At 40.2% G+C, this 26091-nt stretch overlaps 1 protein-coding gene and 1 non-coding gene across 3 annotated transcripts in view; one reads left to right on the top strand and one right to left on the bottom strand.

Annotated features, from left to right (window-relative positions):
• Positions 1-25833, top strand: part of LOC122428878 (T-cell receptor-associated transmembrane adapter 1) — a 41013-nt gene extending 15180 nt beyond the window's left edge. Inside the window, exons 2-6 of one of the 2 annotated variants that reach the window (XM_043449015.1) lie at positions 1350-1460; positions 9182-9218; positions 16841-16902; positions 18994-19079; positions 24852-25833. In XM_043449015.1, the coding sequence (XP_043304950.1) occupies positions 1350-1460; positions 9182-9218; positions 16841-16902; positions 18994-19079; positions 24852-25130 (575 nt within the window). In that variant the 3' untranslated portion in view covers positions 25131-25833. The remainder of the gene's footprint in view (positions 1-1349; positions 1461-9181; positions 9219-16840; positions 16903-18993; positions 19080-24851) is intronic. The other variant, XM_043449017.1, reaches the window with a different exon arrangement.
• TRNAC-ACA lies at positions 14207-14278 on the bottom strand. The gene has a single exon. It is a non-coding gene; the product is annotated as a tRNA-Cys (tRNA).
• Positions 25834-26091: the final 258 nt, after the last annotated feature.

Below are 26091 nucleotides of genomic sequence, written 5' to 3' on the forward strand. Positions count from 1 at the left end.
CCTGGAGCATCCCTTGGATGGAGGAGCCTGGTGGGCTGACGTCTATGGGGTTGCAGAGTCGGACATGACTGAAGTGACTTAGCAGCAGCAGCAGCAGCAGCATGCCTAACTATGCTCATTTAAAAATAAATGATTCTGATAAATAAATAAAGCAACTCAAATACACAGAAGGCAGTTCAACAACCATTGCAAGGTCAATAATTTGAAGGAAATTAAACAATTCAAATGTCAAATCTGAGATACGAAAAACAAGTGAAATAGAGCAACACAAAGGACATTTGTGCTTGGGAGTCTTTATTTGATGGTTTAAAGGTAGGTTAAGGGCGTAGAACTCATTTTCCTCCTATTAAGCTTTTGCCTCTACTGTTTATTGTGTTTAACATCGTGGTATTTGGATTTCTCTGAAAGGGCTTAAAATGTTCCAGGGAGTCAGAGAGAGAAAGAGAGTGGGGGCTATGAAGGAACATAATCTCTATTGCAATTGTTTTTTCACACTGCATTCCTAATTATGTGTTTACACAATCATGTCCCCAACTAAACAGAGTTCCTTGAGGACAAAGATTCTGTTTTTTCTATCTTTGATTCCATAACATAGGGCATAGTTCCTGGCACAAAGAAATGTCTAATTGATACTGAGTGAATACACAAATATGTAGCATTATAGAATCACATGCTATTTTTCTGGGGTTAGCATTCACATGGGTATAGGACTACTAAGATAATTAGTTGAATTTTATACATGTATGTAAATATATTCCATTTATATTTTATAATATATTTGTAATTAGGCTAATTATCTTAGTAGTCACTCATCTGTGTGTCAAGATTGGCATAAATAACCCAGGGCAGCTGATGGTCAGTATCTCACAAAACGCCCTTTATAGCTCAGGAAGAAAGAAAGACCTTCACAGAGGGGAGGGAGGACTGTAATCGACCCACCATTATCTCTTCTTGGGGCTCCAAATAGTATGAGAAAACTCCTCATGGCTAGTCGTGACAAAACTGGTAACTCTGATTCCAGTGTTATTGTTTTTATCCCAACACACAGCGTCCTGTAGTACTGGGATTAATAGAAGGTAATAAGTGATCCTCCACAGTAACGAAAGCATGTACGACTACACAGAGGATTAAAAAAAGGGGATAAGTGCAGCCAATTATTATTATGCATAATTTGAAGTTCTTGATTTAGAACTGAATCTTTAGTAGCTAGACTAACAAATGCCAGCTTATTTCTTGACAGATTTGTCCTTCGTTCTGAATAAATACAGTGGTTTTGATTTTGGGAATACCCAGTTCCGAAAAAATGAGTAAGCAAGTATTACTAAGCATCTGTTTGCTTTTGTTTGCAGGAAGCCCTGAATGCCACTTTTCTGTCTGGGCAATTCTAGCCTTCTTGGGCTTAGCTCTGACTATATCGCTGATCTTCAACATTTTCCACTATGTGGAAAAGCAGCGACAAGGTAAGACATTGAGAAATAGTCATATGATACTTGTTTTGCATCTCCAAAGTCATTGGAATTTCCAATGTCCATTGCATTTCCAAGTCACTGGAAAACCTGTGGAGTAAGATAACTTTATGAAATGTTATTCATAATATGTTTTTATCTATAGAAAATCTATTTGATACGTTTTTTCACCCTGAGGGTTTGCTTAAGCATGTATTCATGTTAGAAATGTAAACAGAGTCCCAATTTTAGCTCTTTAAGGTTCCACTCAAGTCTACTCAAGCTTCTCAGTATTATTCAGGACCTCTAAACTGCAGCAGACTTGCCTGCAAGATCAGAAGGGAATAGAAAAGCGATAGGTTGAACCACAGGCTTGTTATCAAACACTCCCAGGGTCAGCCACCGACAGCGTCTCTTTTCAATAAACTGGGCAGAAGTTTTACCCATGTGGCTTTCACCCTCTTGTGCCATGATTGGATTAAGGTGATGCCCAGTAAGGGGCACAGTATTTGCACAGAGTAGGCACTCAATGTAGGTGTGTGTGTTGAATACAAGGATGGGTGGATGTAGGAATGAAAGTTCAACTATTTCTCAGTGCTCTTAATATTCTAGAACCAGAACACTCTTGGAAGTGGGACATTTAAGTGATAAACAGAAAATGTAAATACAGTTTCTTTAAACAGATGAAAATAAATAAAGCAAAGTTAACAAAATTGCAGAGAAGGCGATGGCAACCCACTCCAGTACTCTTGCCTGGAAAATCCCAGGGACGGAGCAGCCTGGTAGGCTGCAGTCCATGGGGTTGCTGGGAGTCGGACATGACTGAGCGACTTCACTTTGACTTTTCACTTTCATGCACTGGAGAAGGAAATGGCAACCCACTCCAGCGTTCTTGCCTGGAGAATCCCAGGGATGGGGGAGCCTGGTGGGCTGCCGTCTATGGGGTCGCACAGAGTTGGACACGACTGAAGCGACTTAGCAGCAGCAGTAACAAAATTGAGTTAGACATGTGTGTTCGAGGAAAAGTACATGAAGCTAATTTGGAACCGTGGTCAGTTTCCAGGGAGTCTCCTGTATTGGCAGGCAGGTTCTCTACCCCTAGAGCTGCCTGGGAAGCCCACTTTCAACCTATGCAGTCCCTTATTTCAGCCCTATGACTGCACGGAACTGTGGTGAATATCAGTGTGTAGAATCACTTTTCATCAGCATGATAAGATCAGGACTGGTCTAATTTTACTGACCTATTACTGCTGCCCTGTCAGCGAACGTTTGACAGGAGGATCCCTGCGTGGTGTTTTCTGTGTCTCATAAATCCTCTGTTCCTTATCCGTTCCTGGTAACAGGAATGAGGGGAACCCACGCCACTCCCAGGACTGAGGTCATAGGATGAGACACATGCGTGGATTTCCTTCAGTAAACATTGTCCTTGCAACAAAACTGCTTAGTCACGACCCTCTCTCTGGAGATATGGGTTGTCTTCTGACCTTATGACCATTGTTGATTCCTTGTTCCCTTGATAATGGTTGCTGTACGTTTGGTTTTCTGATCTTTATCATTGTCGAAAGAAATTCGACAGAAAGAAATTTCTATATACTCACGGAAAGATCATTAAAACACCCTTGCTCCACCAGAGACTTGGATCCCCATGTCTCTCCCCCTCCCTCCCTCCCTCCGGCTAATTCTCTGGAGCGTGGAAACCTGCGGAGCTCACTCTCCTTCCCCGGGCTTTCAAGACCTCTTCGAGAGGGTGCCCTGTGCCTCTGTGAGCGGTGCAAGCCCTGTCCTGGGGCTTTATTGGTTCTCTGTGTAACCCAGGGAATATTAGCTTCTTTCTCTTTCACTTTATTATCGTCGGCTCCGGACCACCAGGTTCCGGTCCATTAAAGGACCCCGACACTGCCCCAAAAGTATTTGGCTGTGCTAATCTGTTACAACACGATGTGAATAGGTTTTCCAGTTCTCATTTTTGGTTGTGTGTTGGAATTTATTAATCCATATTCACACCATTTTCCCACCCTACAAACTTTTTTCGGGAGTTGTTTATGATGATTAGTTGGCCACGGTTAAAAGACAGTTGCCTAAACTTAAAATTTTTAAAAAGCAGGTTTTTTAGAAGACAGACTTTTTTTTCCCACTTATAATTGCACAATCCCTTACCACCTCAGGCATGCTATAAATGGCTCTTGCCTAAAATTGGCAGAGGGGAGGAACACTTAAAAAGAAACAGGATTGTAAATTACATTAATGTACTCTAAAAAAAAATCAATTTTGGTTCCTTCAATTGTTTTTAAAATCATGACTTCTGAAATCAAGGTGACCTGTATTAGAACTCTGCTACTATTTACCCGAGAGATCTTGTTGGAGTAATGTAACTTCTGAGTTTTGGATTTTTTATAGCCAAAGTGTAGGGAATACTATCTAGACCATGGGTTCTGTGAGAAGCACGCAGTCACCTTAGCGCGGTGCTGGGGTTTAGTAGGTGGGTCCTGCGCAAGGCACAGCCCACGGCACCGCTCTGGGGCTCTGGGCCTCCCTTCCACAGATGCTTGCTGTTTCTCTAGGGCTCCACGTTCCCCGCGTTTTCTCTGGGTGTGGTCGCTTTCCAGAGTGTCCTGTTGCTTTCTGCTGCGCAGTGAGGCGGATTGGCCACGTGCTGCGCTGTGCCGAGTCGCTCAGTCGTGTCCGCCTCTTTGCGACCCCAGGGATGGTAGCCCGCCAGGCTCCTCTGTCCGTGGGGATTCCGCAGGCGAGAATACTGGCGTGGGTTGCGTCCTTGCAGGCGGATTCTTTACCAGCTGAGTGAGAATCATTTATCTGGGTACCTATATCCCCTTCGTCTTGGACCTCCCGTCCCTCTAGTTCAGCGCAGAGCGCTGAGCTGGGCCCCCTCGCCCGGCGGAGCCGAGCTGGGCCCCCTCGCCCGGCGGAGCCGAGCTGCTGGGAGCAGCTTCCCCCCAGCTCTCTGTTTTACACTGGGTGGTGCATACATGTCGATGCTATTCTGCCGGTATTTCGTACCCTCCCCTTCCCCTCCTGGCCTCACAAATCCATTCTGTCCGTCTGCATATCTATTCCTGCCCTACAAAGAGGTTCTCCAGTGCCTTTTTTGTAGTTTCCACATTACATGTGAATATGATGTTTTCCTCTTTCTGACTTACTTCATTCTGTATGACAGACTAGGTCCTTCTACATCTCCACAAATGGCCTAATTTCATTCCTTTTTATGACTGAGTAATATTCCTTTGTGTGGGCATACCACATCTCCCTTATCCGTTACTCTGTTCAGTGAACATTCGTTTCTGGGGCTTCGTCACCCCTCCCACCGTCCCCACACTCCCCAGCTCTCATCCCAATTCCTGCCCTGTCTCTCATTTAACGTGTCTTTACAATAACCTGAGTTTTAGTGGTAACAGTTTGTTCAAATCACATACAGGTTCATTTTAGAGAATTTTGTGTAGGCTTCTTAGAATTACTTCTAAATATCAGCCTGCCTTCAATTAACTTATTTGAGCAGTAAAGAGCTAAAGACTTCTGGAATGTGTCCCTCTTCTGTATCCACACCAATTCCTTCATGGTGATTTTAGGCCTTGCAGATGTATGAGCCCAGTGGGCCGCCCTGCTGCAGACCCTGCACCTCCCTTTCTAAGGATGGAGAGAAAGGGAGACCCCGGGGATGGGGAGAAACAGGCACCTGGGGAGGGGGAGGGGGGCCATGCCGGAGTACCCCAATCCTGCCACAGGCCCCTGATGCTCAGGCTCCTCAACGCAGCAGTGCCCCACCGCTTCCAGCCAAGGACTCTGCACCCTCCTGAGGTCTGAGCCAGGTCCAAACTGTCTGACTACTCCAGGCAGGGTGAGGTTTTCAGAAGGGGCATCCCAAGTTTCAGCACAGGGTCCAGTTTACACATGGGTGTTACTTCACACCATTATGTGCACCTTCCCATTCTTAGATACCCTCCTTCTCCCACACCTGCTCCACAATCCCTTAGACCCACAATCTGCTAGAAATTATGGTACCACCCTCTTCCACCAGGGCTTGGGTTGAGTCATGGATACGCTCACCCCTCAGCTCATGGATCCAGGAAAAACAAAAGACTTTTTTTGTTTTGACTTTACTCGATCTTCACTCTTTAGGAGGAGCATGTTACCCTGGGTCTTGCACTTTACTGGTGTGCAAATCTAAGATTAACCTTGGAACAACGTTTGTGGATGTTCTTATTCCATCTCCCCCTTTTCTCTCTGTAGCCCATTCCCAACTACTGCAGTATTACTAACTGATCACCATCCTTTCTACTTCACATGAGCAAAGGACACTATCTTTCTTTCTTATCCAGAGATTCCAGGTGGATTTGGGATTAGTCCTGCAAACTGTTTGATTCCTTGGCTGTCAGCCTGAGGACCCTCCCTGACTTGTTTCTCCTGGACAGACAGACTACCAGAGATTCTATCCTATTTAGCCAGCTTTGCTGTCCCTTGGTCTCTGTACACAATGCTCCTACCTCTGGCCTCATGTAACTTTTATTTCTACATCTTTGTGCTATTCTTTGTGGCTAAGAAACTTGCAAGATATGACTCCACCTTGGCGAGCAGTTAGTGAATAAGTTTTTCTGGTTGTATTAAATAGCTTGCAAAAGAAAATCTCTGTTCCAGCAACAATGCAGTATCTACACATTCAATCAGATAGACAAGATAAGCCTCTCCTTGATGTTTTCTGTAGCAGGCAGGGCTCCTAGAAGCTTTGAAATGGAGTTCTCCCTTCCCCCCAAGTAAATCTTTCATTTTTATGTGATTCTTTGTCCAAATATGTTCTTTAGGAGGATCACATTTATTTCTCTTTCTAATAGGAATGCATCCACTTTTTCTTCCTTTAAGCCTAAAAAATATTCTTTAACCTTTCTTCTCTGTTTTGAGAAGGATAAACAACTGTACGGTTTGTTCATACATCAAAGTCCTATCAGTGTATCTCCTATTTGCTAGAAAATTACAGCACATATTTCACACTAAAGATGTATCATAAACTTTGTATTATGGAGTTTAAGCCACGTATTCTTGTTTCTTATTGTTCCATATTGCACACGGAAGGGTGAACACAACAAAGGGGAAAACAAAAGCAAATGTCAGCTCGCACCCTTTCAACCATGAACCTGACCACAGCGTTTATATCTGAATCACAGGAGAGGATTATGAAAACTCACCCAGCTTTTCTCAAACTGAGTCTTGCAAACATACATGCTTTATAATAAAATAAAAACTGTCTTTTATTAAATATAACTGAAATGTTCAAGTTATAAAGTTTTAAATCAAGTTTTAAATCATGTCATTTAAACCTATAAGCACTCATAATAGGGCAAGCTCTTTTCAGGAGTCTGAAGTTACTGATCTTTTTCCTTTGCTGTAAGCTCTAAACCTTTTATTGTAGTACCCCTATTTAAAGATATCATGTTCTATTACGCTTCTTATGATAAGCATTGTAAGACTAAAAGGACATAAGTACTGATGGTCTCGCTTCAGATTATACATTTAAATTTTAAGAGTAGTGTGATATGGTGACCTTGAACTTGTAATGTTTCCTTTCAGGGTGCTTCTTCAGTATGATTTGTTCTGATGTACAAAGTCCTTCACCCATTACTTATTTTCTTCTTCACGTTGTTTTAGTTCCCTTTCTCTTTCCTTTTTCACACAAAACTTTTTGGTCCAAATCTTCGTTTTGCTTTTCTCTGCTGCTAATACACTGAACTGCATTTTCCTTCTAGAGAGCGATCCTTCTACATATTACAACAGTGTATTTTCCAGGCACCATCATTTATACTCTAAGCACCTCCAGTTGGAAAACCCACATCATCTTTAAGAAGTATTAGTCAGTTTGGAGAAACATTTTTACTCCACACCTCTGTCTTTTTCTCACTCTGTTTAAGTACTGTCACTGTTTTTGTTTAGTTTTAATCTTTTCTTTGAATTTACTACTCAGTTGATGACAATCTTCTTCCCAAAAGATTACATCTCAAATCAAGATTTATTTATAAGTCTTCAAAATAGCATTTAAGTTATATTCTATCAGCTACTTTTTAGCGAATCCATTTAATCTGAAAACTTCCCAAATTCAAGTTAGCACAATTAAACGTGGCTTGTTATAGGATGTGGACTTAGAATGTATAATATTGATAACCGACTTTCTATAATGTTTTTATACAAATTACTTCATTTATCGCCCACATCTACTCCGTGATATAGGCATTATTAACCCTACTGATACACCAAGAATGAGTTCTACAATGATTTGCTTGTTCATCTGCAATGAAATACACTGAAGAGCTGGTACCCAAATCCAGTTCTGATTCCTAACCCTGAATCTGTTCCATGATACATCAAAGCTACAGTTTGACTAAATTCTTATGTATGCACTTTAGTTTCAGACAAATTTGAATAATAATGACCTGAGTATAAACATGTACTTCATATAAAAAGAAATCAATACATACTTTATATTTTCCAGTTAACAATTTTCTAGTCTATATTAACTAATTTTTATTTCTATGCTTATTGAACTTATTTACATTTTCTCAAGCTTTCTCATTTGTTGGGCTTCCATTAACTTGTGGGTACCGTGCAGCAGTAGGCTTCTCTAGGCTTCTCCCAGCATCCGTGTTACATTCATATTCACAAGACTAATCTGAAGGTAGTTGAAAACAGCTACATCTTTCAGATGCAGTCCATGGTAAGACATTTGCTGTGGGCTAAAGAAGCATATTTGTGACAGATCCCAAACAGGTTACATTCACCACTTCTGGTCCCATAGCTGCTTGATGTTTGTTATTTGCAAAAAGTTCCCACATTTGGCCCTTAACAGAATTCTTCCAAATATATGGACATGTGGCATGTCTATTTTACCCTCCAACATGGTGATTTTAATAATTTGAAACATTATTGAATAATATTTCTCTAACATGTAATGACTTGTCTGGATAATAACTTTGTCATACATCAGTCTAACTAAAAATAATTTCTGTAGTTGTTTGGTGACTTGTTCAATTATTTGGAAATGTTTGTTAGTTTAATACCAACACACAGTTGAGTCACTGTCAGAGAGATAATACTGGGCTTCACTTTCATATGATAGCCTTTGCAAGATTTTGGTTTTTATTTAATGCCAGGTTAATAATATGCAATCAAAATATAAAAGATATCACACTATATATATCTATCCAGTTCAAAGAAATTTTGTTGATGATTAGATAATTTTTATGTGATTGTCACACACCAAGAAAAGTTGACGAGCACTCCAAAATTAGATAAATAGAAGTGTCTTCTAGGGACTTTTTTTTCTGATAAGGAAGAAAAGCCTATTCAAATCTGTAAGGGCAAAGAGGGCACTTTGTCAGGAAGCAGCAGAGCTGTTCCGTGGAACCCGAGGCAGAGAAGCGCGGCTGTGCCCCACAACAGGCTGGGGCCTCAGACCAGGCAGGCACGGGGTCCCCGGCCCAGCCTGGCGCTTCCCCTGCGTGAAGCGGCCGCTCACTCGAGTTCACACGGTTTCCAAGCTGTACGATGTCTGCCGTCCAGATTACCAAGAGGGAACGCGACTGGCCCACACCGGGGAATACCTTTACCCCTAAGTGATAGCTAAGTGGCTTGATTAAAGATGTGAACTGACATTGTTACTAAGCTCCTCTCAGAACATGCTCTGAAAGGTTTAACACATGTCATATTTTCTCTTGTCTATTTTGAATATCTTTCAGAAAAAATATGCGCATACTCCGACGACTACTTTCCCAGGTACGTAGGAAACAAGTCATGGGTTACGGTTCCCAAATGATATGGAAAGTAACTAGTGTTATATTGCTTCATAGGATTGACTTAGGAATGTTTCCCTTGGGTTAAAATAAAAGATGAGTTTTAATTACTTTTACTTCCATCTGAAGAGTAATAGTTGTAACATTATCTACCCTAGTTCTTTACTTTCCCTGAGTCAATAAGAGAGCTGGATGAACATGAAACTAGTCTGCTATCTACAGAATCCTCGTTAATTTTGGAAGAAGATATCCCTAGATTACGATTCAGTTCAGACTGTAAGAATGTAGTACAATTAAATATAGAATTGTGTGGTTCTTAAGAATTCGAGGTGGAAGGAAATCTGGCAATACCTAATACAATTTAAGATATGTGTGCACATACACAAGAACATTTTGTGCTGTGCCGTTTTAAGGGTATTGCCAATAAATAACTCTAAATAATATGCAGTTATAGATTTAACATAACTTAATCACATATTTATTAAGCAAGTTGCAGATAAATTTGTATAATATTTTTTTAAGAGAAGGTTTATGATGTCACAGTAAAGAAGTTTCATTTTCTTAGGCAGTATATTCTGACCCAAGTGTGTCATTAAATTGGAAATTTCTCTTTTGGGACAAAAAAAAATCTAAATATAGAAAGTTTTCTAGAGGATTCTTTAAGACCTTTTTGAAATGGTAAACTGAAAGGTTGAAAATGCCTTTCAAAAACATAGAGCTTTCTCATTGGTATAGCGTAACACTGTAAGCTTTTTATTGTCCTCTAAAACGTCCTTTAAAAAATTCTCCATGTGGAAATGTCTCTGGAAGATTCAGATCTGGGCTACAGGCAGACCTACACAATAAAGAAAACCTATATTTTATGATTATTTTTAACATTATATTTTACAACATGAGATAATTTAAGTCATTAGTTCATATCAAGAATGATTTGCTGATTCAGTTACAACAAAAAAAACTGACAAAAAGACTCCTACATAGCCATGCAGAACTTAATCTGGCAATTGGTTTCACACTCTTCACTTGAAAAGTAGTTAAGATGCATTGTTATAGAAAGTAGTGTGATAACAATCATCCTACCAAAGACAGGAATGGTGGTTTTTTAATTAGGATGATAAGAAATCAGAAAGGAAAATTGGTAAAATACCCAGCTCAAAGCAAGCAAGCTTTTGGCTGCAGGGAAAATTCAGGAAAAAAGGCTGGTTCTTTTATAACATTCATTCCGTCAATAAATATTCATTTAACAAATAAGCATTTGTTAGACAATGGAGATACAAAGATGAAAAGATGCGGATCCTTCCCTCAAGGATTTAATAATCTGTTATCAACTGTAATAAATCTCCATTTAGGCAGAGATTGAATATACGGTGCAGACTGTATCTATAAAGAGGCTATCTTATTAATTCACAAGTTTATGTATGTACTTCACAGCTTGTCTATTTCTCTGATTATGTAGTTTGGAAGCCAAAGTCACCTTTATAGGAGAGCATGGAGGCTTCAGAGAAAAAACAAACAAAAAAAAAACAAATGAACTATCTCCCGCCATTAAGGCATTAATATTAAAACAGCAAGTGGAAATAAGGGCTATCTTTCTTTCAGTTCAGTTGCTCAGTCGTGTCCGACTCTTTGCGACCCCATGGACTGTAGCACGCCAGGCTTCCCTGTCCATCACCAACACCCAGAGCTTGTTTAGACTCATGTCCATCGAGTTGGTGATGACATCCAACCATCTCATCCTCTGTTGTCCCCTTCTTCTCCTGCCTCTATCTTTCCCAGCATCAGGGTCTTCTCCAATGAGTCAGTTCCTCGCATCAGGTGGCCAGAGTATTGGAGTTTCAGCTTCAGCATCAGTCTTTCCAATGAATATGCAGGACTGATTTCCTTTAGGATGGATTGGTTGGATCTCCTTGTAATCCAAGGGACTCTTAAGAGACTTCTTCAACACCACAGTTCAAAAGCATCAATTCTTTGGCACTCAGCTCTCTTTATAGTCCAACTCTCATATCCATACATAACCACTGGAAAAACCATAGCTTTGACTAGATGGATCTTTGTTGGCAAAATAATGTCTCTGCTTTTTAATATGCTGTCTAGGTTGGTCATAACTTTTCTTCCAAGGAGCAAGTGTCTTAATTTCGTGGCTGTAGTCACCATGTGCAGTGATTTTGGAGCCCCCAAAAATAAAGGCTGTCACTGTTCCCATTGTTTCCCCATCTACTTGCCATGAGGTGATGGGACTGGATGCCATGATCTTAGTTTTCTGAATGTTGAGATTTAAGCCAACTTTTTCACTCTCCTCTTTGATTTTCATCAAGAGGCTCTTAGGTAGGACTGACTCTTCCTAGGTAGTACTGACTTTTCTTAGGTAGGACTTAGGCAGGTATCTTTCTTAGGTAGGGCTAAAGTCGTGGCTGTTTCCGCAGTTCCTTACGTGGTTTGAGGCCAGTAGAAGAGAGGCGAGCTTCCCCTACCCTGGGTTCCCTGCTGCCCTGTCCCCGCTCCTTCTCAGCACTGGTTTAGGTGGGAAGCTAAGCTGGAGGGGAAAGAAATTTGCCTCTCTGATCTTCTCTTCCTGCATTAGTAAGTCAGGAACATGATCACTTAAAGGACAGCAAAGTATCTACATCTAATAGAAAGTTAAATGCCTGCTTCCTGGTATTTATCCCAGGGCACTTTATTTTTCCTTTAAACCTAATTTTGCACAATTCTTGTCTTATGATCTGTTTTAAGAGGATAATGCAGTGAGAATAACATGGGTTTGAGATCCAAACAGTTCTGGATTTTAATCAAATGCTTGCAATTACTAGGTTTGTAATCTTGGGGAAATGAGCATTTCTGAAGCTGAATTATAACATAATACTACACTTACAGAGAGTAGATGGTTAAAAAAAAAAAAAAAAGCTGACTATAGGTCTAAATTAAGGTCTAAGAAAATACCCACCCATTTGGATTATATTTACCCCTTAATTAAAGAAAGTGGTTCAGATAATCAGGAAAGCAGTTCAGATTTACATTAAGCTTATTATAGCTCCTCAATTTTCAGGGTCTGTCTCAAGGACTTAGGACAAGTTTCTAGCAACTGTTGCATGGTCTCCTCCTGCTTGGCACTGAAAGGTACTTTTATCACAAAACGTATCTCATCTCAGTTATTCTTCTACCTAAAATGATCTCTTGGATTTCTAGAGCTCTGCAGGTTGAGGACCCTGCTTCACTTCCCCTCTTTGCTGAGTATACTGACCTGGTGCCCTGGAACAGACTTTTGTCTCAGCTGTCATCTCCACCTGTTCCCAGGGTTGAACATCCTGATGGTAGTGGAACTCCTGGGTAGCCTTCCCTGGCATCAGATTTCCAAGTAGATACACAGAAGAGGCCCTCATTATAACCACTGCTGCATTTGGAACCAAAACATCTCCATGTTCTCCAGCCTTCTGTTTGTTTTAACGTACAAGTAACCATAATCCAAACTCCAACCCTACGTGAATGCACGAAGTCCCGTCCCGTGCCCAAGTCTTTGTGAGAATCTCCCGAAATGTACTTACAGGTTTCAAAGATCTTCTTCTTGACTGTCTCTGTGCCACTGCTCTGGGTTTCCTTCCCATCTCTTTACAGTTCTTCAAGATGGCAGCACTTTCCAGTCTCCCTTCTCTCAAACTTTGAGGGAAAAAAAACACTTTTTAAGTGTCCTTTAAGTACTCCAAATCACTGGCAATACAAGCCTCTGTGTTTGACTTTATTAAAAAAAAAAGTGGGCATTATTAGAAGAGAACTTGAACACTGATCAAAATAAAAATTTAGAATTAGATATCATATCTCTGAGACCCTATTAACATCTCTCCTCATAGGAAACACTGCTGGTTCTTAGCTAACCCTAGCCATACAAAAATTGCTAGGGTTTACGTTTTTCTCCTGGACCAAGCATCTACCTTTGATGTTCACTCATGCCAAGTTCAGGAAACCCACACTCATGATACAGTCCCTATCAAAGTACAAATTTATCGAGCGTATACACAGGAACACATCGCTGCAGCAACTTCCCCTTTCCTCTCCTGCGTCGTTGCTTTCTCTTGGTCTCTTTGGTCTGATTCCCATCAGTGTATAAACAGACAGTAACACCTCACATCTTAAAGGAAAACTCTCTCGATTACAGGTTGCCTGTAGTCACCGCTCCATTGTTCTGTAGTCTTTACAGGAAAACTTGGAAGTTCCACGTACATTCTGTCCATATTTGCTGGCTTCTCTTCCTCTTCTTTCTTGAACCCACTCTATTCAATTCTCTGTCCTCAATGATCCACTGACTCAGCTCTTGTCAGGGTCACCAGTGAAACATGTGTGGCAAATCTCAGTCTCATATGTGGTCCATCTGCCGCGTGACACATTGTCATTCTCTACTTCTGGTGTGTGTGCTAAGTTGCTTTAGTCGTGTCTGACTCTGCAACACTATGGACTGTAGCCCACCAGGCTCCTCTGTGCATGGGATTCTCCAGGCAAGAAAACGGGAGTGAGCTGCCATGCCCTCCTCTGGGGGATCTTCCCAACCCAGGGATCGAACCCGCGTCTCTTAGGTCTCCTGCGCTGACAGGCGGGTTTACCAGCAGCGCCAGTTTTGAGACGCGTGCTTATCCAGGCTCTGAGGCCCCCTCCGTTTTAGCTTTCCTGCTCAATACCTGCAGCTCCTTCTCCTCCACTGGCTCCTGAACCATGGACGACAGAGTGCCCCGGGCTCACCTAGTGGACCTCTTCTCGATCTACACTCACGTCATTAGTGATCTCATCCTCTCTCCTGGCTTTAAGTAACGTTTATACACTGGGCAAAGACCAAACGTTTATCTGCCTGCTCAGAGAAAGTGAAGTCACTCGGTCGTGTTCAACTCTTTGCGACCCCGTGGACTGTAGCCTAGCAGGCTCCTCTGTCCATGGGATTTTCCAGGCAAGAGTGCTGGAGTGGGCTGCCATTTCCTTCTCCAGGGGATCTTCCCAACCCAGGGATCGAACCTGGGTCTCCTGCATTGTAGGCAGACGCTTTACCGTCTGAGCCACCAGGGAAATCTTTCAAACAAATATCTATTAAACAAATAAAGTTAATCAAAACCAATGTCTGACAGACCCCTGAGCTTACTCTTTCCTCAATCTTTCAACTTTCCAGACCCTTAAAATAGTTTTATTTAGTTTTCCAGAAATGTTTTTCATTTTTATTTGGATGTTGAAACCCGCATTTATGTCCTAGAATTTGGAAGCTGAAAAGAACAACATAGGGAATAATTTAATATTTCTGTTTTTTAAATCAGGAAATTTAAACTTCAGGAATTTATGTTCAAAGTCACCCAGGCAAAAGTAGTGATTTTTTACAAATTGAACTCACTTATTTAATCTTAAATAATAAAGTATGGGACATTTTCTTTAAAAGGACTTCACAATAAAAATGATAAAGTGTGAATAAGAACTTTAAAAATAGAGACTGGAGAAATTTACGTGAAAGTGGAAAATCTGAACCTTAAAGATGTAGACTGAAGGCAAAAGAAGAGGGTGGCAGAGGATGAGACGGTTGGATGGACGGACGAGATGGTTGATCACTGACTCAATGGACATGAGTTTGAGCGAACTCCGGGAGACGGTGAAGGAGAGGAAAGCCTGGCGTGCTGCAGTCCATGGGGCTACAAAGAGCTGGGCATGACTCAGCGACTGAACAACACAACAATCACAATACTATTTTAAATTTTGGAGTGTCAGTAAATGTGCTAATTGGTTAGAGGATCATTTCAGACATACTGAGAACAGAGAACATGATCTGGCCCCAGACTCAGAGGTGCACTAGCCTCTGGGCATATTTATTAATTTACTCTAAATAGTAATGTCTTCAACATAAGACACTGCCAAACATTTGTGCTTGAAGTTTATTAGATATTTTCAATAGGCTGGAGCTATTTGGCATTGCCAACTAAAAATATACTTATTAATTTGTTGGTTAGACTGCTTCTTTATAATAGATTATTTGTGATGATTAATCGTTTGAGACCTGCCTGCAGACACAGGCCACTGAATTATAAATCACATCCTATTTTCTTCACAGGGAATGAAATGATGTTCATTTTTTGGACATGATTTATCATTTGCAGGTTGTATCTGCTATTCATGTGTGCTGGGAAAATGGATGGATTGTCTTATTAAAAATTCCTCACCTTTTGCTATTTTATTCTCTGCATAGCCAGAGAAAAACCATTAGCAGGGACTTAACTTTGTATCCCAATATTAAGCTGTAGTGAATTACCAACAGAAAGGGTATGAATGAGTTTCTTTGTTATCAAATAAGGCAAATACGTACCAGCAAAGGACTTTTCAAATAATTTCATACAGGTATCATTTGATCTTTTTTTTAAGGATACACTCTTGATATTTAAGTATACTGTCTTCTTTCAGAAGCATGGGACTATAATATAGGTTTCTCCTTTTGATGCAATTCCCTCTAGCTCTTGGTGATATATAATCTCAAAGTTAAAGCACTTGCTGCTATTTTATGAAATGCCGCTCGCTGCCTAAGATGTTCTTCTGCTCCCAGCCTGCTATTGTGAAAGCTGGTCACCGGGACCATTGTCACTGCCTGTGACAATAGTAGTTGTCTACTGTAATCCTAATAGGATTATTCGGATAAAGCAACAAGGAAATTTAATCAAACACCAAGAGCAAGTAATATTTAGAGCTTTAGGACCAGACTTGCATTATAGTCCTAGCATTGTCAGTTACTATGTGTCTTTTGACAATTTGCCTCTACAGCTTGCAAATTCCTTATGTGCACAAGTGGGGAGTTTTGAAAAATGAATCTCGTAGGGTTGTCCTGAGGGTTGAATGAGCACTGGCATAAGGAAAAGCTTTCGTGTTTGCTATTTATTGCTGATATTACACATAAGGTTAGGGAAAATATGTTAATCTATCTGAAAAGTGGGAAATAATATTTCTGTAGAATTTCCCTGGGTTTTTTATATAGTGTATGTAAAACAGCACAGTATTTGGATGTAATAGGTAATCAATCTTTTTATTGCATCTGCCAAGCTGAGTCTACAATATTTCTCTGGCCTCTTATTTTTTAATCACTATCAATATTTAGTAAACTGTGTTAGGGGTCTGTTCTGAGTGATATTATTGACAAGCAAACAGGAAGTACAGTGTAGAGTTTAGTGCACAGATAATCCATGTTCTAATCCCAGCTCTGCCGTTTCCTGGTTCTGTGACCTTCAGCATATTATATAACCAATCTGTGTCTCAGGTTCCTTATCTAAAAGATGGGAATGCTATAGCACCTGTCTGGTTAAATTATTGTGAGAAATATAAAAGGAATGAATATATATATAATGCACTTAAGTAACTCCTGACACACAGTAAATGCTAAATAAGAATTTGCTATTATTCACTAAAAGAAGATCCAGAATACACTTTTCAAATTCATACACACATATGCATGCACACTTGTATTTACTGACTCACTTGCATATCTACCTTGGGTGGTCAAGGCTGGATAAGAATGTGCAATAATTTACCCAATACAGAATATAGCTGAGAAATTAGATATGAACTATGTAGATTCTAACAAGGCAAATTATTTCCTTCTTATAGGGAAGATGAGTATGATCTCGAAGATGCACCAATTTATGGTAACGTAGATAATGTGGCCTTAGGTAAGTTTTATTTTTCCAAAAATTAAATTTACCTATAAATCAATTTCCCCCTCATAATTCCACAAAGAATTTGAGGTACCTTATTTCTTGTCGCAATCATATTTAAATATCCCAATGGTACCCATACATTCGAGTATATTTAGCATACCACTTATTATGTATTTTCAAAGCTGCATATTGTAAGTTGTATTGCAACCTTCAGTGTGAATCAACATCCTGTTTTTCTATATTCTATTTCACTCTAGTTTGTAGTGAGAATACCGGAAGACTCAATTACCATGAACTCTGACACACACAGATTTCTATGAAATAAAGCTATTTCTAGAACAGAAGATTGCCCAGGGAAACAGTGCTTTATGCTCTGTATACAAAAGCATATCTACAGTGAATAATTTGGAACAAAGAACAGATTCTCTGGTTTCCTTTGTTTTAACTGGTTCTTTTAAAGTAGGGGATCTAGGGTTACACTGATGACAATCAGGGAAAGAGAAGAGCCAAACCGTCACTGAGTCACGGGTGACACACCTTTTGTTCTTTTGTAACAAGTACTCTTCAATCCCCAGCATCCTTTGTTCCTTGAAACTGTCCCACTCCCCCACAACTAAAAAGCCCCTAAGTGTCTCAAAACAAACAGCTGTGATCTGATCCCAGCCCTCTGATGAGAGAAGCTGTCAGACAAGGGCTACCAATTATCTCTATCCTTGCCCTGTAAGTGGGTGGAAGGTGGGTAGGTGGGTTTAACTCCTGTTAATTGGCTCTCAAACACAGATTCCCAGTATTGGATTAAATTTATCTGAATCTGTATATATCAAGACAGTATGAAATCTCCTACAGTTAAACACATGAGAATTTTATAGGAGTCAAGAATTTAAATAATCTTAGTCTCCCCACCTCCACCATTGTAAAGTATCCTTTAATCCTCTGCACTCTGAGGAATCAAAACTATTTTTCAGGAATAGACTATTAAGAATTTTCCTTCCTGTTTCCCCTTGCAGAATTGTGGTGCCCACTTATACTATTTGAGGACTTGAATTTCTTTTGTATCTTGGTAGCTCAAAGCCCACCGTATCTGCAGTCTTCACGAGCAGTGAGCCCAGGCGCCTGTCTTACAGGTTCTGATTCAGTCATTCCACAGTAGGGCTCAGGAACTCCTATTTAACAAGCCTCCTGGGTGATTCTAACTCATGTTGCCCATGGTTTATACTTTGAGAAACATTACTCTATGGGCCAGTCCTCTACATCGCTTTTCAGAAGGGGTTGGAGGATTACAAAGTACCTGGTATTATAAACACATCTTTTCCTCTGTGGGGTCGAATTGGTGCAATCAACATTTCTGCAAGATTACTCTCTATCCTACAAGTCATTAGCTCTCCTTCCTCCCCCTTTTAAATAGAGTATCTGGGGAAAGAAAGGTACGGGTGACTCAGTAAGCATCCCCCACAGAAGCAAATAGGTTTCATGTCTGCTGGCTGGTGGACATGGCCAAAACCCCTCAACAACTTAGCATCAGCATTACATACCCCACGGTATACCCCTCAAAACAGCCTGGATGACCTGTCCTGTCACTGATATATGGGACAACAAACATAATCTAAACCTTCTTTTTCAAAAATAGTATAGGGTTAAAAAGGCCTCTGCGTCAACTATCTTTCTTATGGAAAAAATTACCAAATTTTGATCATCAATATATGTGCTCTGTGCTTTACGCCACCTGCACCATCTGTAATCATACTTAAATAGAAGGGCACAGGCAAGCCTTTCACTCATGGGATCCCCGGGACATATAAATGGTAGTTTGAGCTGAGACTGCCATGTCCTGCGATGGTATAAAAAGAGTAAGATGATCTCGTCTTTATCCAAGTGACCTTCTTTTGTCTAATTGTTAATACTGTGGGGCAACAGGCTTCTCCGCAGTCTGACCTGCAGAGCGCAGTTTGTCCCTCCTTACCTTTGCATGGCCACAAAAATAGACTAATCAAATGACCCTCGCAGGTTTCACGTTTATAGCTAAGTGCTGTTTGGGTCATGTATTATGATTTGTGCCAGCATTTTTAAAATTTTTCCATTGTAAATCTCTTTTCAACTCCCCAGAACCAGTGGATGAAAACTGCTACGAACAGATGAAAGCACGACCAGACAGATCTGTGAACAAACTACAAGACGCCCCCCCTTCACAGGTAAGTTTTGTTTTCTGCATCAAGGGCCAGATTCAGCCTAGGTCACAGCACAGCTGCCTCTTTCAAGAGCATAAAGGCAGCACATTCCGATAAACATCAGAAGCAGCCTGTTAGAAATTTTGCATTCTGAACCGCTGTCAAATTCTAGAGCCTAAGCTCTAATGAAAAACTCAGAAGGCAAATAAATAGTTTTCAGAGCTACACTTAAAGAGTCAAAATTGTGTACAACTACAAAGGCAGTAGATATCAAGGGAAAAGTGGATTCTCTTCCTAAATAATTAAGCTTTTTTTCTTTCAGGGCAAAAAAAAGTTACATGTATCATAGAAATAATTATGAAAAGTGACACATACAGAATGCTCAGAAGACCTAGATGTCAGGAATGGAAGGTGGATGGGGAGAGAAAGACCTTAGTGAAAAGAAATTAACTATAAAAGAACATACTTCTGTTTTATAAGGAAAATGAGTGTAAATTTAATACAAGCTCTATGGCTATTGTCTTATGGCAAGATTTACATGTGGTTTGTAGGGGGTAGGCAGGACTAAAGCATAAGCAGAAATAGAAAAACCCAAGAAGAAATGGGTAGTTTACACTTTTCCTACCCACCTCAGTTCAGCCTCCTCAGACATAGCACTACTGTTGACAATGCTTCGTGTATGTGCGGTTGAAGTGCTATAAACTTCCGTTACAACGGTCCTTTCTTCCCCTTCCCTGCCCCATCCCTTTTGCTATGTGCTCTCATGCTATTTCCTAGAAGCAGGCAGAGGGCCAGCATTTCCTATGTAGTCGTCATGCGTCAGACTGGCCTTATGCGCTCTATAGGCATTAGCATTGTATATTCCTATGAGGGAGGCAGCATGATTATTCCCAGTTGACAGAGATGATATAAAACTTGCCCTAGAGACTCAGAAACTAAGTGGGGAAACAGAATCCGAACTTAGTCCCACTTGACAGAAAACCTTTTCCTCCCAAAGATGGTCAAAACTTGGAAACTTCCCATTAAGATAGAATTTCCTTTTTCTTTATAGGAGCCTTCTAAAAATCAAATTCTTAATTTTTTTTTTTTTTATGAAAACAAGATGTGGTGAGGTTTAAGCAGACTGTAAAATAACTCTCTCATGGACAAATCTGCCATGTGACATTCAATTAATTGTTAAATGTATTTTAGATAAAAGGTATGAAAAAACTGCTTGTTATAATATGATTTGCAAAATTCACAGTAATAAAAAGAAAACCTTTTGAGAAAGGTTAAAATATAACTATACCACCTGAAATACAGAGATCCACAGCACCTTAGTTATAATAGAACTGAGACTTCTGTTGCTGTTTAATACATGTAAATTAAATGGGCCAGCCTTATTTATGCTGCATCTGGTTTACACTCAAGAGGAAATTGTGCTGGGCTTTAAAGTGTCTTTAGAAGTCTGCTATTTTATAAATTATATATTTAAAGACACTTCTAAGGGAATTAGTCTGTATCCTTCTCACAAATTTAATTTCACAAATTAGAAGTAATCGCTACCTTTAAATTAATTTTTATTGTAGTATAGTTGATTTGCAATGAAGTGAATCAGCTATGTATGTATATTCACCCTTTTATAGGTTCTATTGCCACATGGATCATTACAAAGTATTGGGTTGAGTTCCCTGTGCTATACAGTAGGCTCTTATTAGCTATCTAGTTTACATATAGTAAGCAGTGTGCAAAGATCAATCCTAATTTCCCAATTTATCCCACCAGAAGTAATCTCTTTAGACTTGCTCAGTTCCATTTTATTAGAGGGCTCTCCTAGTAGCTCAGTTGGTAAAGAATCCGTCTGCAATGCAGGAGACCGTGGTCCGATTCCTGGGTGGAGAAGATTTCCACTGGAGAAGGAATGGGCTACCCACTCCAGTATTCCTGGGCTGCCCTGCTGGCTCAGCTGGTAAAGAATCCACCTGCGATGTGGGAGACCTGGGTTCGATCCCTGGGTTGGGAAGATCCCCTGGAGAAGGGAACGGCTACCCACTCCAGTTTTCTGGACTGGAGAATTCTATGAACTGTGTAGTGCATGGGGTCACAATGACAATTATCATCAAAACACTGCCCAGTTAGCTACTATGGTACTCAGTTACTTTGGTCAGTTACAAAAGTGTGAAGAATCCATAATGCAATGCAAAAAAAGCTTGATGGATCAAATATTGGAAACAGGAAAAAGCTCCTTGTCCTTTGAAAATGATGTGTACAGTTCAAAAGTTGCAATTTCAGTCTATACTATTAACCAGGAAGAGTTGACTGGGAAATCTAGTGAAAGAATGGGTTCATGAGAGTTCCCTAAAAAATTTGAGGGGCACGAATATGAACTTATTTTTCTCTTATCCTCACATCAAAACCTCACCCATCCCTCCTTTCCCTCCATGTCAGAAGCATCCTCTCCCCTTTCCAAAGCCAATAGTCCTACATGGGCTCTTGACTATTTCTTCTACTTCTTCCAAGATCTTGTACCTTCAATTATTTGTCTCCATTTCTTTAAATAAATGAAGTACTATTGACTTACAAATATACGCAAATCTCTGCAATATTTAAAAACACAAAACAACAAAACTTTTACTTCAATCTGTTTTTGTCTCTAATTCGTAAACTGGTTTTTACTTTTCTCCAGTTTTCATTTATAGTCACAGATACACATATTTTTTTATCCCTGTCTATATATTTTCTGGGCCTCCCAGGTGACGACTGAGTGGTAAAGAATTCACCTGCCAGTGCAGGAGACAGGAGACACAGGTTTGATCCCTGGGTCAGGAAGATCCCCTGGAGGATGAAATGGCAATTCACTCCAATATTCTTGCCTGGAAAATTCCATGCACAGGGGAGCCTGGTGGACTACAGTCCATGGGGTCGCAAAGAGTCAGACACAACTGAGCATGCATGAGCATGCAGCGCATGTATATTTTCCACCCATCTATTCAACTGAAACAATACTTGGTAAATCACAAATGACCATTATGCGTACAATTTGTGGTCTTTTCTCAAGACTCACATTCGCTGACCTCTGCAGGATTTGATAAATGTTGACCAGTTGTTGACCAAACATTTGGAATGCTTTCAGTAATAAGTACAAAAATTCAATTCAAGCTATATCATAAAAAGGAAATCACTGGCTCATGTAGCTGAGATATGAGGGTGTCTTGTTTTTGAAATGACTGAACATGAGGGCTCCTCCACTTCTTCTCCCTACTTCTTTGTTACTGACTTTATTCTCTTCTATTACCAACAGGCTCTTCCACTGAGGCTGGGAAAGCCACAGGAGACCCAGATTTTCTTTCTCCCAAATCCAGGGAAAGATATCTTTTCTACTTCTGCACCTGTACCTCAGTCCCTAAAAGGCCATGTAATTGGCTCTGCTGAAGTCATATGCCTACCTTGGCCCAGCTTCTGTAGACAGGAGAATGGATAGTGTAATTGGTTCCAGCCTGGGTCAAATGCTTATTCCTGTGCTGAGATGGGATAGTATTGTAATTGATAGGCTCTCCAGGACCAGATGGAGGAAAGAAATTTCCTAAAACAAAGTGGAGAATTTATTAAAGAAAGGGAATAGAACAAAGTGCTAGACAGTCAAAAAAGTTACCCACCCCTTTATATTACTGAATGCCTTCTGGTAATTTTGCTAACTTCACTGACATGCTCTCTATCTAGGCAAAGGCAAATCAGGTCTTAAAACATGATGTATGTTAAGAAAGCAGTGAAATGTCTAGTTTGCTTGAAATAGAGAGTTTATGTACGGGAGTACTGGGAATCAAATAGAAGGTGTGAATTATGAGCATAGGAAACCTTGACTGTTATGCTATAAAACTCAGACTCTAGGCTAAAGTTTTGGGTCCAGGATGGTAAAATATAAAAGTTATGCCTTAGGAAGATAATTTGAAAATAGCAATATGAGCTAACTGGCAGAGTATAGAGATGCAATGGCAACGATACCAGTTACCTATCTACAATTATCCAGAAGTTATTTTAGAAATAAAGTCAGACCAAAGGTACCAGAGAGGTTGTAAATAGAAACATCTCCCTGCCTGGTAAAGGAGATAAGACTTTTAGCATGAAAACAAGTGCCAACAGGGAAAAGCTAATCCATGCATCGGGGGGTTGTTAATCCAAATGTTGCTTCTTTACCCAAAACCCCACAGATTGGTATAACTTTGGCTTACTCTGAATGGTAAACCCTTATTTTTGTTTATTCAAAGGCTGTTCTAAAGTTTTAGCCTACAGCTCTGATAATTATAATACCACCATACCTTGGACCTTATCTTGGTTCGAAAACCAGGTTTGAACTGTGCAGTCTACTTAAACATGGGGTTTTTTCACTAGATGCATACTCCAGAGCTATAGAGCAAGGGGTTAGTTGAATTTGTGGGTGCAGAACTGTGGCTATGGAGGGCAGACTATAAAATTATATTTAATATTAAATTACATATAAATTATATGTATATTCACCTGCTCAAGGGGTTGGCATCCCTCACTCTCACATTGTTCAAGGGTCAACTGTAAGTTACCTCCATTTGCTAATAACATTGTAAGATGTGTGTTAAGTCACTGCAGTCATGTCCAGCTCATTGCAATCCTATGGACTGTAGCCCACCACGCTCCTCTGTCCATGGAATTCTCTTGGCAAGAATACTGCAATGGGTTGCTTGCCCTCCTCCAGGGGATGTTCCCACCCAACATTCTAAGATAGGTATTCTCACTTGATAGCCAGAGGTTAAAAATATTGATAGTTTAGAAAACAAACTGCCCAAGGTCCCATGATCAGAATGTCACAGCTGGAATTCAGTCCCATTTCAAACACCAAATTCAAGATCTTGTCTTCAGGCTTATTGCTTTCTGCAAGTTTCTCTAGTCTCCTGCCCTTCCTAATCCAGTATTGACCCAGCTTTAGGCCAGAGAGGACCACCAGGCTTTCTTGGATGCAAATGAATCCAAGACCAAACTAAATGAGCTCCAAGAGGATCTGGGGACAGGTACACAGGAAGGAAGTAATACGGGAAAATGGGAAATGCAACTCTTGCCAAATGCTGGTCATATAAATGGTTGTTGGCGGTTGTTTAGTTGCCAAGCCACGTCCAACCATTGCAAGCCCATGGACTGTAGCCTGCCACGTTCCTCTGTCCATGGGATTTCCCAGGCAAGAATACTGGAGTGGATTGTCATTCCCTTCTCCAGGGGATCTTCCCAACCCGGGAATCAAAGCTGGGTCTCCTGCATTGCAAGTATCTTCTTCACTGACTGAGCCATCAGGGAAGTCCCAGTAATACAAATAAACCCTGTTAACCTTATACTTCTGAGTCTCAAATGTAGAGAAAGTAGGGACTTTTGTGGGTATCAAATAGCCAGTTATTAAACATATGTAGAGCATATTTGATTGGTTATATTCCTTCCTGTCATGCTTTGCTCCCAGTTTAACAAATCAGAGTTTTGTTATTTTGTTACTTGGTAGGTGATGTACAGGGCAGTCACTCCCTGAGGTGAATGCAGGGGGAGAAAATGGTTAAAAAATCCATCTAAAAAGTTCACGTGTATTCTGAGTATAAGAAAGAAAACTGTTTTCTTTTAAGCATTTTCCACTCCAAAATCTTGAATTTACGATTTGTAGTTATCACTCTAATTGACAAAATTGGCAAATAAGGCCATGAAGACCAGAAAACAAACTTGTGTGTTTTTGGTAGGCTTTAGAGTTTCCCAGAGGTCAAAGTTAAAGAATGGCTAACAGTGAAAACTTACCATGCCTTTCTCTTTCAGGAAACTGAAGTAAGGATGTGCTATGCCTCATTAGATCACAACAATGAGGGGAAGCGAAGAAAGCCCAAGAAACAGAAAACTCATTTGTCAGACAAGGATGGAGACGGGCAGATGCATGCAATGGATATCAGCCTTTCTAAGACCACTTTGGTGGACAGTTTCCCACCGGAAAGCGAGGCAATGGAGGAAAACATTCATGATGATCCCATCAGGCTGTTTGGATTGATCCGTGCCCAGAAAGAAAGTTTACACTCACTGGACTACGATCTGGCTCAGTGAAGTGGCTCTTGCTGGATGCATTTGTCAAAGAAATGAAGACCCATCTGACACAGCGTGACTTGTCAGGTTGATGATCTGATCGTCTGTTGGTGGGATGGACGCGTACCTTTTATCCAGAAGTTATGTTATGCACACCAAATGGAATACCATACACATTAGCTATTTAGTTATTTGAATTCACTTAAAAAACACCTATGTAGTCAAATGTGAATAAAATAAAGTTTGCAGATTGATCCTGATAGAAGCTATAACTTCAGAACAATGCTCAGTGATATAAACCTGCCCCGAAAAAAGGTTTTAAGCATATGTTCTTGATCATGTTGAAAGAAGTCAATTTTTTTTAAGTTCTCCTTTGTGAATGTGAAATATCCCATAATTGGAGGAAATTTCTAATTGAAAAGCATGAGAGGCATTTAAACTTATTTCTAAGAGTAGAGGGGTAGGCTTTTTAATATTTTTCACAAATGGAAATTTTGGTTCTAGAAATTATAAAATTAATGCATACTCCTTATAACAGTAAATAGTATCAAAAATAATTTAGATATTCCACTAGCCAGAGATAATTGCCATGATCAACTTTCTATATATTCTTTTAGATATTTTTCTCAGCATGACCATGAGTGAGTGAGTGAAGTCGCTCAGTCGTGTCCAACTCTTTGCGACCCCATGGACTGTAGCCTACCAGGCTCCTCTCTCCATGGGATTCTCCAGGCAAGAATACTGGAGTGGGTTACCATTTCCTTCTTCAGGGGATCTTCCCGACTCAGGGATTGAACCCCAGTCTCCTGCATTGCAGGCAGATGATTTAACCTCTGAGCCACCAGGGAAGCCCCAAGCATGAACATACATATACCCATTTATAGGCCCACTAGTTTTTTTTTTTTAACCAAAAAAGAAAAAGGGGGAATGATGATTGTACACATATTATTTAAACTTTTTTCACTTAATATATCATAAATTT

This window comes from Cervus canadensis, chromosome 27 (genome assembly GCF_019320065.1).
Source record: "Cervus canadensis isolate Bull #8, Minnesota chromosome 27, ASM1932006v1, whole genome shotgun sequence".
NCBI lineage: Eukaryota > Metazoa > Chordata > Mammalia > Artiodactyla > Cervidae > Cervus > Cervus canadensis.